The sequence below is a fragment of the Stegostoma tigrinum genome, chromosome 2, assembly GCF_030684315.1.
Source record: "Stegostoma tigrinum isolate sSteTig4 chromosome 2, sSteTig4.hap1, whole genome shotgun sequence".
In the NCBI taxonomy this organism is placed as follows: domain Eukaryota; kingdom Metazoa; phylum Chordata; class Chondrichthyes; order Orectolobiformes; family Stegostomatidae; genus Stegostoma; species Stegostoma tigrinum.
In genome coordinates, this window is record NC_081355.1 from 89514357 (window position 1) to 89527953 (window position 13597).

Below are 13597 nucleotides of genomic sequence, written 5' to 3' on the forward strand. Positions count from 1 at the left end.
TACAACAAATTGAAAATAGGTGCTACGTAGACATAAGTCCTCTCTTTTTTAATGGTCCTATAGTTAATTTTATATGAATGAGGCCTTGGGATAACTAGGGGTTAAACATAAAGTGATACTAAACAATAATGTTTCACGCAAATTTTGATTAGATTAAATATTCAGAATTATAAAATTCTGAATACTTGAAGGAAATGATATGGCAAACTGTGGCATCCTTGTTGCATCCAATAACACAAAACGTAGTTCTATACTTACACATTTTCTGAACAGAGATGTGACCATTCCTAAAAGGTGGTGATTGTTGTGAATTGTGACCTTTTTCTTCCTGAGGTTTACCTGACAATTAAACAAAAAAAAACAAACAACTAATCCCTCATGAAAAGCTCATAAGTTCTATAAATAGCAACTGCTACCTTGCAATTATTAATGTCTTCACTCAGGTACATATTAATTTATGTATGGCATAAAATCAATATGCCCACTTATACGTATTGTTTAATTTTTAGGACTCCATTCATTCTCCTGTTGGAAAGAGGATAATACTTTAACGAGATTTAATCTGTCCTTTTTAATCCCTCTTCCCATTCCAAGCATAAACAAACCTTATTAAGATGATATTGTTGAAAGCAAATTACCATAAATTTGCTTTAACACTGAGTGTTGCTTTGCTGCCCTTGTGCAGGAACTTTTGCTGTTGAATGTTTGGCTGCTTTTTCTGGGAATACCATTCAGGGCACTGCCACTGAGATTCTTCCTCCAGACTAGTTGGATGGTGAAGGCAGCCACTTCTTGCTTCCATGTCTTGTCAACATTGTCGCCATTCTGACATCGCCAGCGAAGGAGCAATAACAGGGTTTTACGTATCCTGTAACTACAAATATAAATACAATACTAACACTTTTAGGAACACTACAAACTACATTACCGTATGGCTAGTCCCAAAAACAAGTATCCAATTTCCCACTCCCTCCAATAAACATCTACTTCTAAAACAAGTCACTCGGAGATAGCAAGAACTGCAGATACTGGAGTCCTGATGAAGGGTCCACACCTGAAATGTCAACTTCCCTGCTCCTCTAATTCTACCTGACCTGCTGTGTTCCTCCAGCTCCACCACTGTATTGACCCCAATTCTAAAACAAACACAGAGAACACCGGAGAAACTCAGCAGGTCTGGAAGCATCTGTGGAGAGAAATTGAGTTAACTGTGTGTGTGGTGGGGCCACTTCATTCTGCTTTGTCTTCTTTCACACTTATTTACTCCATTGATAGCTCATTCTGTGCCTTCACCACTCTGCATATAAAGTAGGTAAAGATAAATACATCTCCTCTAATCTAAATGGTATAATGAGAATTCAATAAGATTTTATAAAAAGGGTGACAACTGGAGTAAGATGACACCTTACATCTTCACATTGTGAGCTACACTGTAGCAGCATGAATCTTGTCAATGCTCAGGGTTCACACTAACAGAAATGACAGGAGAGGGATCTTGTACAGCCCAAGGTCTGTATCAGCCTTGAGAGTAAACAAGAGAGCATGAACAGATTCCTATGATAACAGAAAGATCTTGGACTGAAGATTTCTGTTTAATGTACAAGAATGAAATATAAGCAACATTTGCAAGAGGATAAAGACTGATGGTTGTTGTTTGTATGGGTCAGAAATTGAGCAGAAGTGGGACAGATCTGGAAAGAGCCAGGCAGAATATCAGATGGAGTTTTGTTCAAAGGCTTAAGACAGAGTATATCTCTAGGTTATCTGAACAAATACAAAGTTAACCTGCATTCCTGAGTCCTCCCACGATTTGTGTAGGAGATTAAAATCAACAATGGTGTCATGAACAGGACAGTCGTACCAGGTCGTTGGGTTAGCCCTCAAAAAGGGTGAGTACATTTTATTTACCAGCTACAGTTCATTGTGTAGTAAGCCTAACTGAGAAGAGTCAACTATCTAAAGAAGCTGAAAGGAGGCCTCAGGATAGAAGGTGCTGAGCAGAGGAGGCAAAGCCATGCTGGTGGGCTGCTATATGATTGCAGATAGTAGCTGAAGCTGCAGATTAGGATAGACCACGCATCAGTAAAAATGTTGCTGAAGTGTAGCAGGGGAAAGTTACCAGAGAAGACAGTAAGTGGGACAATCCACCAGGAGTTGAGTTTTAAACTTGTTTTGAACTTGAGAAACAACAGTCTTTGTTTGAAGTTATGAGGGTATTGGGGATATTTAATATGCAACTGATAGACAGCTTAATGGAAAAGTTAGGATTGTTGGTAGTGAATTTAGAATATCCTTTATTGTCACTTGTACTACAATACAGAAGTATAGGAGTACAGGGAAAATTTTTACAATGGCTGCCTTTTCATGGTGCCATCCTAGATACAAGTACCTAGATACAAATCTTACAGAGTGAAAAAAAGTTATGTTCTTACACAAAGAGGTTTAAAGGAAACTGTAAGCATTACTTGCAGAGGTAGTTACAACACCGTAAAAAGGTTTTAGTGGAAACAGTACTGGAAATTGTAGAATTTTGAATGTGTCATTGACAGTCTTTTGAAAGAGGTTATGAAAGGAATAAAAGAGCTAGAAAAAGACCAGAATAAGCTAGCCTACAGTGCACATTTGAGTGCTTTACAGATGGATAAAGAAAATAAAAAGCAGGAACTTGTTAAAAAAGCTGCAGGATATAAATAATGACTGCATGAAAACAGTGTTCCATACAATGTAATGCATGACACAAGTAATAAATTGTGGGCAGATACCACACTGCAGCTGGATATGCTGGATATTGATTTACAGACTTCTCTCCTGATTTAGCTCAAATCAAATGTGTCGAGACCAGACAGCAGAGAGGGGTGAACTACCAATGGAGTAAAAAAGTGTGAAAGAAAACAAAGCAGAACGAAATAGCCATACCACATACAAAATGTTAATTTGATTTCTCTCCAAGATGCTTCCAGACCTGTTGAGTTTCTCCAGTGTTGTTCTCTGTGTCTGTTTTAGAATTAGATGTTTATTAGACGGACTGCAAAACAAGGTAGGAAATCTTGAAAATATAATTGAGAATACGTTCCCATGAAAGGGTAGTCCTGAAGCATCACAGATTCAAAATGGGCTGGATCAAAATAGTGAATTTCTCATCGATATAAAAAAAGAGAATTTCTTGTGAAGTAGTTCAACACATGCCAAAACAAAATTCCTAACAGATAAGTTTGGCAGACAATCAATTTGAACATACATGCATTTGTTCTAGTTTGCAGAAGAATAAAATGTAAACGAGATATGAGTGAGAAAAATCTAAACCGAAGTTAGTAATATTACAACATGTTGTCGCTGGGTGAATATTTTGCCCTGTCGCTTCTCAGAACAGCAGAAAATTAACCTTTTCTGTTGACAGCTTTTGAAAAAATCTTACCTCACACCTTCTGCGTGTTTAACATTGGACAGGACTAGGTTTTGTTTTCTGAATGTACATAAATAATTGTGATGTTACTAATTCTTTGGGCTTGAAACTAAAGCCACAGCGATTTTTATTTTTGTGTTTCCAATAGGTCCCAAGAATCATCTGATCACAAAGCAAGACACCTAGGAGCCTTGTAGATTTAGGAATTTACCTATGAATCTCAAAAGTTAAAGATTTTCACACAGTTGGCCTTTACCAGTCAGGTCATTTGCTTTCTTCAGAGAAAACGACCAAGCCTGGGCATAAGTACATCATATGTGATGTCTACCGATTCCTTTAGTCCTAAGAATTATATCTAACTCCTTCTTAAAAAACGTTCAACATTTTGGCCTCAATTGCTTTCTGTGACAGAGAATTCCACAGCTCTCCAATCTCTGGGCGAAGAAATTTCTCATCTCAGTCCTAAATGTCCTACTCTATATCCTAACGTTGTGACCCCTGGCTCTGAACTCCCCAGGCATCAGAAACTTCCTTTCAGTGTTTACTCTGTCTGGGCCTGTTAGAATTGAGAGGTTTTTGAGCTGCCCTTCATTCTTCCAAATTCTAGTGTAACAGTCCTAACCAATCACGTACCTTTTCATTCATGAGTTCTACCATCCCAGTCATCAAATCTGATAAACCTTTGGTACATTCCCACCATAGCCAGAACATCCTTTCTCAGATAAGGAGACTAAAACTGCACACAATACTACCATTAAGGCCCTATGTGATTGCCGTAAGATATCCCTGCTCCTGTATGTGAATTCTCTCACTATGAAGTTCAATATACCATTTGCCTTCTTCACCACCTGCTGCACTCATACGCTTACTTTCAGTGACAGGTGAACAAGGACGCCCAGGTCTTGTTGCACCAACCCTTTTCCCAATCAATCACAATTCAGAAAATAATTAGTCTTCATTTTTGCTACCAAAGTGTATAATCTCTCAAATATCCATGTTATACTTCACCTGCTTTGCATCTGCCCACTCATTTAACTTGTCCAACTGTATTGAAGCATCTGTGCATCTATCTCACAGAACGGCCTCCCGCCCAGCTTTTCGTCATCTGCAAATGTGGAGGTATTACATTTCTCTAAATAATTAACATATGTTGTGAACAGCTGGTGTCCAAGCACTGATTCCTGTGAAAACCTGTCAGTCACTGCCAGTCACTCAGTAAAAGACCTGTTTATTCCGACAGTTTAGGAATTAGTTCTCTAAGAATGTCCATTTGTTACGCCAATTGTTGGCTGGTGTACTGACTTCTACCTAGACAGGCTGAATGCCAACTTTCCAATACTAGCACGCATCTCCCCATGCACCATGACTTTATTATTGAAGATCAAGCCATTGTGTTGCTGGCCTCATTTCCACAACAGCTTCTACAGTTTCCACCTTCATTTTCCTTCCACCTTGAAGAAACCAAACTTACCTCTGTTACAAATTTCATAAGCAAGATTGCCCTTTTAGCCTCTTCCTGCCATATTCAATCTATTTCTTCCTAACTTGACTCCATTGTTTATCCTCTTCTACTGACTCCTCCTTCCCATTCCCAAAACTCTTCTGATGGCTTACATTATTTCAACAGTTTTCAGTTTCCTTGCCGTAACCATTTCCTCTTCATTTGAACATCCAAATCCCTCCACACCTCCATTTGTAACCATGACTGACACTAGGTTCTTGGCTTCTTTCTAAAACAGAGGCCCAATTAGCCCCCAACCACCATCACACTTCTTAGTCTTGCTGAACATGTACTCTGAACAACTTTTCCTTCGACTCAATTTACTTTCCCCAAATAAAAGGTGATCCTTTGGGAACTCACATGGGTCCGAGCTATGCTTGCTTTTTTTGTATGGTATGTGCAACATTCACCATCCCTGTCCTAGATGGGACTCCTCCTGCATTATCTCTCCTACGAGAACACTAGCGATTGTAAGGGTACTACCTCCCGCTCCTGCCTTGAAAAATATGTTGACTTTGTTTCCAATTTCCATCTTCTGCTGACCAGCAGCAAGTCCATCTTCAACTTTTCTGTCTTTATTTCTGGAGATAGGCTACCAAATAAATTTCACTACAAACTCATGGATTCCAACATGTAACTTGCTTGAGTATACTTCCTCACATCTTGCATCATGTTAAGGACACCATTCCATTTTCCCAGCTTTTCCATGTGCTTTGATGAAGCTGTTCTCCACATCAGTGCTTTTGAAAGGTCTTCCTTTTTCCTCAGACAAGGATTCTCACCCATTGTGGTTTATGGGTCCCTCCATAACGTCCAATGCACATTCACATAATTCTGTCCTCATCCCTTCCAATTCCTCCAAAATGACAATTGGGTTCCCCTCTTGTTCACCTTCAATTCCACTAGCCTTCACATTCAACGGCTCATCCTCACCATTTTCATCAACTCCAGCACCAAACACATCTTCTTCTGCTCGTCCTTTCAGTGTCCTGAAGGAACTTTTCTGTATCTCATAAAATTCTTTCCTTTCTCTAAGGCACTGACAGCAAGAGATCATTTTCCCTTTCTCACCAACCAAGGCCCAAACACCAATTTACTTGTACTGCTTACAATGTGGCATACTGTATTCATTTTGCACAATGTGCTTTCTTCTACACAGGGGAGGCAAAGCGTGGCTGCTTTGTGTAACAACTCCATTCAGACCCCAAGTATAACCCAAGGTTTTTTGTCACTTGTTATTTTTAATTCTCTACTCTGGTCTTTCTATCTATCACCTGCTAAAATTATTTTATTCAAGATCAATGAACAGCACATTGTCTTCTGTCTGGGCACTCAATGTTGAGTTCAACAACTTTAGATGAAAGGAATACATGATGAATGGCAGCACCCTGAGAAGCACTGAGAAACAGAGAGACTGTGATGTGCATGTTCACTGGTCCCTGAACAAAATTGCACTAGCCGATAAAGTGGCTAAGAAGACATATAGGATACTTGCTTTTATTAGCTGAGGTAGAGCAAGAAGGCAATGTTGGAATGGTATAAAAACATTGGTTACACCACAGCAAGAGTACTGTGCGTAGTTGTGGAATCCATATTTTAGGAAGGATGTGATTACATTGGAGGGGGTACAGAGGAGATGCCAGTGCTGGAGAGCTTTAGTTATGATGAGTGATTGGATCGACTGAGATTGTTGTTCTTTGAGTGGAGAAAATTAAGGGGAACGTGGCCAAGATGTATAAAATTATGAGGAACATAGACAGTGTGGATGGAATAATCTTTTGCCCTTGGCAGAGGAACCTGGGCGGGGGGCATAGAAACAAGGTAAGAGGCAGGAGATAGAAATCTTCATTAATTTAAAAATTATTTATATGTACATTTATGATATCAAGACATACAAATACAAAGTTATAGATCAAGTGCTGGAAAATGGGATGAAAACAGATCGTTGTTTTTGACTGGCACAGGCCTATTGGGCCAATGGGCCTTTTAATGTGCTGTAGACCTTGATGACTCTGCCTCCAGCTTGTTCTCTGTGGTTTTTCTGGGATTTTTCCTACTGGCTTGTTTGTTGTGCTCAGCTGACTGCTACACAGTTATGCACAAAACATTTGCACACAAACTTTGCCTATTTATTACACCCTTTATTTCACTCTTTGGCTTTTGTGTCAAGAAGTCTTTTAATAGTTAATTCTCCTGTCCTTCGGGCAGCAGTATTTTCTTTTTCACAGAAGGAGCGGGAGCAGCAGAGGAAGTGATGAGGACCAGAGGGGCAGCCGGGAAGGAAAGCAGTGACCATATATATCAGCAAGGCAGCTAAACCCGAGACTCTACAACTGTAGTGTCTCCCACCCACCCTCCTCCTCTAACCTAGTTAATAACGTAAGGTTCATTCTAAACTTTCTCTACTGAATATAAGTTTGTTATTAATTTTATAGCAACTTGAACTAAGCTTTCTACTTTAGTACTGAGTGGGTGTTCAGTTAAGTGGGGTATGGATGCTAGGGCAGTTGCTGGCTCCTCCTGCAGAATGTGGCAGGTGGGAGACATGGCACACGTCTCCGCTGGCTACATCTGCGGTAAGTGCACCCAACTCCAGCTCCTTGAAAACCGTGTTAGGGAAATGGAGCTGAAGCTGGATGAACTACGGATCATTCGGGAGGCAGAGGGGGTAATTGAGAGGAGTTACCGGGAGTTGGTCATTCCTAAGGCTCAGGACAAGGATAGATGGGTTACAGTTAGGGGGAGGAAAGGGGACAGACAGACAGTGCAGAGATCCCCTGTGGGCATTCCCCTCAGCAATAAGTATACTGTTTTGGATACTGCTGGGGGGATGACCTACCAGAGGAAAGCCATAGTGGTCAGTTCTCTGGCACTGAGCCTGACACTGTGGCAAAGAAGGGAAGGGAGCAGAATAGAAAAGTACTCGTGGTAGGGGACTCGATAGTTAGGGGAATCGATAGGAGATTTTGTGATCAGGATTGGGATTCCCGGGAGGTATGTTGCCTCCCTGGTGCCAGGGTCCGGGAAGTCTCCGATTGGGTGTATAAGGTTCTAAAAGGGGAGGGCGAACAGCCAGAAATCGTGTTACATATTGGCACTAATGATATAGCCAGAAAAAGGATTGAGGATATAAAAAGTGATTTCAGGGAGTTAGGATGGAAGCTGCAAAGCAGGACGAACAGAGTAGTGTCCTCTAGTTTACTACCAGTGCCACGAGATAGCGAGGCGAGGAACAGGGAGCAGGCGCAGCTTAACACGTGGCTGCGCAGCTGGTGGAGGAGGGAGGGCTTCAGATATGTAGATAATTGGGATGCCTTCTGGGGAAGGTGGGACCTGTACAAGAAGGACGGGTTGCATCTGAACTGGAAGGGGACCAATGTCCTGGGTGGAAGGTTTGCTCGAGTAGTTCGAGAGGGTTTAAACTAGTATGGCAGGGGGGTGGGAACCTGAGCTGTATACCGGAGGTGAGAGTTGATGCAGGTGAGGCAATAGCAAGAGGTAGACCAGCTAGTGGGAAGGATTTTCCTGGGAAGGAACCAAGGGATCAGTTAAAGTGTGTTTGCTTTAACGCAAGGAGTATCAGGAATAAAAGTGATGAACTTAGAGCATGGATCAGTACCTGGTGCTATGATGTTGTGGCCATAACAGAGACATGGGTTTCTCATGGGCAGGAATGGTTGCTGGATGTTCCAGGGTTTAGAGCATTTAAAAAGAATAGGGAGGGGGGAAAAAGAGGAGGGGGTGTAGAACTACTAATCAGAGAGGGTATCACAGCTACAGAAGCTTCCACTGTCGAGGAAGATCTGCCTACTGAGTCAGTATGGGTGGAAATTAGGAACAGCAAGGGAGTAGTCACCTCATTAGGGGTTTACTACAGGCCGCCCAATAGCAGCAGGGAGATTGAAGAAAGCATAGGTCGGCAGATTTTGGAAAAGTGCGGACGTAGTAGGGTTGTTGTAATGGGTGACTTTAACTTTCCCAATATTGATTGGAACCTCCTTCGAGCAGAAGATTTGAATGGAGCTGTTTTTGTAAGGTGTGTTCAGGAGGATTTCCTAACTCAGTACATTGACAGGCCGATGAGGGTTGAGGCCATTCTATACTTAGTGCTTGGAAACGAGCCGGGGCAGGTATCAGATCTTGTCATGGGAGAGCATTTTGGTGATAGTGACCATAACTGCCTCACATTCTACATAGCTATGGAGAAGGAGAGGATTAGGCAAAATGGGAGGATATTTAATTGGGGAAGAGGAAACTATGATGCGATGAGACATGAGTTAGGAAGCGTGGACTGGGAACAATTGTTCCATGGTAAAGGCACCATAGACATGTGGAGACTGTTTAAAGAACAGTTGTTGCGAGTGAGGAATAAATATGCCCCTCTGAGACAGGCAAGAAGGGGTAAGATAAAGGAACCTTGGATGACGAAAGCGGTGGAGCTTCTCGTCAAAAGGAAGAAGGTAGCTTACATAAGGTGGAGGAAGCTAGGGTCAAGCTCAGCTCTAGAAGATTACAGGCAGGCGAGGAAAGAGCTCAAAAATGGTCTGAGGAGAGCCAGGAGGGGGCACGAGAAAGGCTTGGCAGAACGGATTAGGGAGAACACAAAGGCATTTTACACTTATGTGAGGAATAAGAGAATGGTTAAAGAACGAGTAGGGCCGATCAGGGATAGCATAGGGAACTTGTGTGTGGAGTCTGAGGAGGTAGGGGAAGCCCTAAATGAGTTTTTTGCTTCTGTCTTTACGAAAGAAACAAACTTTGTAATGAATGAAACCTTTGAAGAGCAGGTGTGCATGCTGAAATGGATAGAGATAGAGGAAGCTGATGTGCTGAAAATCTTGTCAAACATTAAGATTGACAAGTCGCCAGGCCCGGACCAGATTTGTCCTCGGTTGCTTTGGGAAACGAGAAATGCAATTGCTTTGCCACTCGCGAAGATCTTTGCATCCTTGCTCTCCACTGGAGTCGTACCTGAGGACTGGAGAGAGGCAAATGTAATTCCTCTCTTCAAGAAAGGAAATAGGGAAATCCCCGGCAATTACAGACCAGTAAGTCTCACGTCTGTTGTCTGCAAGGTGTTAGAAAGGATTCTGAGGGATAGGATTTATGACCATCTGGAAGAGCATGGCTTGACTAAATGCAGTCAACATGGCTTTGAGAGGGGCAGGTCATGCCTCACAAACCTTATCGAGTTTTTTGAGGATGTGACTAGAAACGTTGATGAGGGCCGAGCTGTGCATGTGGTGTATATGGACTTCAGCAAGGCATTTGATAAGGTTCCACATGGTAGGCTCATTCAGAAGGTCAGGAGGAATGGGATACAGGGGAACCTAGCTGTCTGGATACAGAATTGGCTGGCCAACAGAAGACAGTGAGTGGTAGTAGAAGGAAAATATTCTGCCTGGAAGTCAGTGGTGAGTGGTGTTCCACAGGGCTCTGTCCTTAGGCCTCTACTGTTTGTAATTTTTATTAATGACTTGGATGAGGGGATTGAACGATGGGTCAGCAAGTTTGCAGACGACACAAAGGTCGGAGGTGTCGTTGACAGTATAGAGGGCTGTTGTAGGCTGCAGCGGGACATTGACAGGATGCTGAGATGGGCTGAGAGGTGGCAGATGGAGTTCAACCTGGATAAATGCGAGGTGATGCATTTTGGAAGGTCCAATTTGAAAGCTGAGTACAGGATTAAGGACAGGATTCTTGGCAGTGTGGAGGAACAGAGGGATCTTGGTGTGCAGATACATAGATCCCTTAAAATGGCCACCCAAGTGGACAGGGTTGTTAAGAAAGCATATGGTGTTTTGGCTTTCATTAACAGGGGGATTGAGTTTAAGAGTCGTGAGATCTTGTTGCTGCTCTATAAAACGTTGGTTGGACCGCACTTGGAATACTGCGTCCAGTTCTGGGTCGCCCTATTATAGGAAAGATGTGGATGCTTTGGAGAGGGTTCAGAGGAGGTTTACCAGGATGCTGCCTGGACCGGAGGGCTTATCTTATGAAGAGAGGTTAACTGAGCTCGGACTTTTTTCATTGGAGAAAAGGAGGAGGAGAGGGGACCTAATTGAGGTATACAAGATAATGAGAGGCATAGATAGAGTCGATAGCCAGAGACTATTTCCCAGGGCAGAAAAGGCTAACATGAGGGGTCATAGTTTTAAGCTGGTTGGAGGAAAGTATAGAGGGGATGTCAGAGGCAGGTTCTTTACACAGAGAGTTGTGAGAGCATGGAATGTGTTGCCAGCAGCAGTTGTGGAAGCAAGGTCATTGGGGACATTTAAAAGACTGCTGGACATGCATATGGTCACAGAAATTTGAGGGTGCATACATGAGGATCAATGGTCGGCACAACATCGTGGGCTGAGGGCCTGTTCTGTGCTGTACTGTTCTATGTTCTATCACAGGCTCCCTTTGGTTTTCCTTTCCGTCACCCGTTCTACTGGCTAAAAACTTTTACCATTGCTTCTGTGCTGAATACCTCTTCGACTCTATGATGAAAGGTCATCAACCGGAAATGTTAACTCTGTTTTCTCAGCTGATTATTTCTGGCTTTTTAAAATTCCAGTAATTGAGCTCTTGTCAAAATTGGACAATAAACACTTTGTTCCATTACTGCTCCCTCTAAAAGAAAAAGTAACTGTTTGCAGAACTTGTATAGAGTTTAAAAGTGAGAGCTTCTATTTTTTTTTCTCGACCATTGCAATTATAATAGACTACATTCCAAATAAAAATTCATCATGGTTAGACGTCGTCTCATTTCAGAAAGTATTATTACCATCTAAGATTATTTTGCACCTTTAATATAAGACCATATTGTATCACTGCCGATCTTGTAGGCCAGGAGAAATATTGTAGAAAAGAAATCAGCACTGAAAGGGTTTAAACTAAAATTGATGTCAAGTAACCATAGGAGCATTACAGAAGCTAAATGAGCTACAATCTGGACACAGCTTTTACTGTATAAAGCATGCTTATGAGTTTTAGGCCAACGAAGATCAAACAGTAAATGACAGGATCTCCCTGGAGCTGGCCTATGTGGAATAAATATGCATTGAATCATTTCCCTTGTGTTGCTTGTTACTATTTTAAAAACGTAAATTGAAAAGCACAGCTGTTCTATTGCAATTTGAAAAGAATTCTTAGAAACCTCTGCAGACATTTATCAATGGGTCATAATGAATGCTGTTTCATACGTCAGGGTACAATATGGAAAATGAAGAGCCCACATCCTCAGCCTAGTGTTCTACTTTGCTATGTCTTAGCTTTGGCATAAATTTGTAATTAATAGAAACTTAACTTAGATATAGAGCTATAATATCCAATAAGGAACAGAATTGTTCCAACTTCGGTGATATGAAAGTAAAATAGATTGAGAGTTTGGACATGTGTACTACATTTAGCTGTAAAAGAAGTAGCAACTTAGATAAGAAATTGCTGGAAAAGCTCAGCAGACTGGCAGCATCTGTGGAGAGAAATGAGAGTTAACATTTCAGGTCCAGTGACCCATTCTCAGAACTTCTCAGACCTTTCTCAGGAAGGGTCACTGGAGCCAAAATGTTAACTCTGATTTCTCTCCACAGATGCTGCCAGACGTGCTGAGCTTTTCCAGTAGTTTCTCTTTTTGTTTCTGCATCTCCAGTTATTTTGGTTTTTATTTACCAACTTAGATTGTTTAACTATGGTCCAACTTTAATTCTGGTTACACATATGTGTTGCGATTTAACCTCAACAGGTTTCTTCATTAAAAAGTTATTTAAAAAAGTATATTCTGCTTTATTGCTGTAATTTATGTACTGAGTGTCATTTGTACACATTACATCAGTTCACTTCTGAAAGATTAGAGTGGCAAAGTGATCCAAAGCAACCTAAAATTTCCTAATTAGCTGCACCTAATAAAAGAAATCCTTGGGGGGAGCAGGTTTATATGTCTCGGATATGGTTACTGGAAGTCACATTTTAGACAACCACAAAATGACAACAGTAGGAAAACTGAAGTAGTACATCCTCCTTGGAAATTTCTTATAAAAATTAATAACAAGCTTATGTTAGATAATTGCAAAAGAGTTAACTTAAAACATACAGTAACTCATGCCTTTACGCAGCATTTTAGCAGATCAAAATATTCCAAAGGACTTCAGAGGAGTGTAATGAAATAAAATTTAGCACCAAGCCACATAAACAGATATGAGGGTTGATATTTAAAAGTTTGATCAAAGACTTAGGTTCTGAGAATCACTTTAAAAGAAAAGAGAATTGTAGGCAGGCAGAGAGATTTCTGGAGGGAATTCCAGAGGCTGGGACCTGCATAGCTGAAGGTCTGGTCACCAATGGTGGAGCAATTACAATTGAAGCTGTCAATATACTTTGGTGGGTTGTAGAGCTGATGAAGGCTACAGTTCTTGGAGGAATTGCAAAATAGAAGAAGAATTTTTAAAATGAGGCATTCACATTGAGCAGCTAGATCTGTGGGCACAGAGCTGGTCAGATAGCATGAACTGCAGATGCTGGAGACAGAGTAAACAAAGCGTGGAGCTGGAGGAACACAGCAAGTCAGGCAGCATCAGAGGAGCAACGTTTCAGGTTGGGACCCTTCTTCAGAACTGAGCAGTTCTGGGCTTCAGAGTTGGGCAGAACTTGATTTGTGCTAGGATATGGGGGGGGGGGGCAGACGTTTGGATAAACCCAAAGAATACCCA

General features: G+C 41.5%; 1 protein-coding gene across 6 annotated transcripts in view; it reads right to left on the reverse strand.

Annotated features, from left to right (window-relative positions):
- The window catches only part of invs (inversin), a 301666-nt gene that overhangs the window by 38847 nt on the left and 249222 nt on the right, over window positions 1-13597 (reverse strand). For 5 of the 6 annotated variants that reach the window (XM_059655375.1, XM_059655369.1, XM_059655372.1 and 2 more), the window contains 2 exons: window positions 639-874; window positions 259-339 (listed from right to left, as the gene is read on the reverse strand). In XM_059655375.1, coding sequence (XP_059511358.1) covers window positions 259-339; window positions 639-874 — 317 coding nt within the window. Of the gene's footprint in view, window positions 1-258; window positions 340-605; window positions 875-13597 lie in introns of all 6 variants that reach the window. The other variant, XR_007249558.2, reaches the window with a different exon arrangement.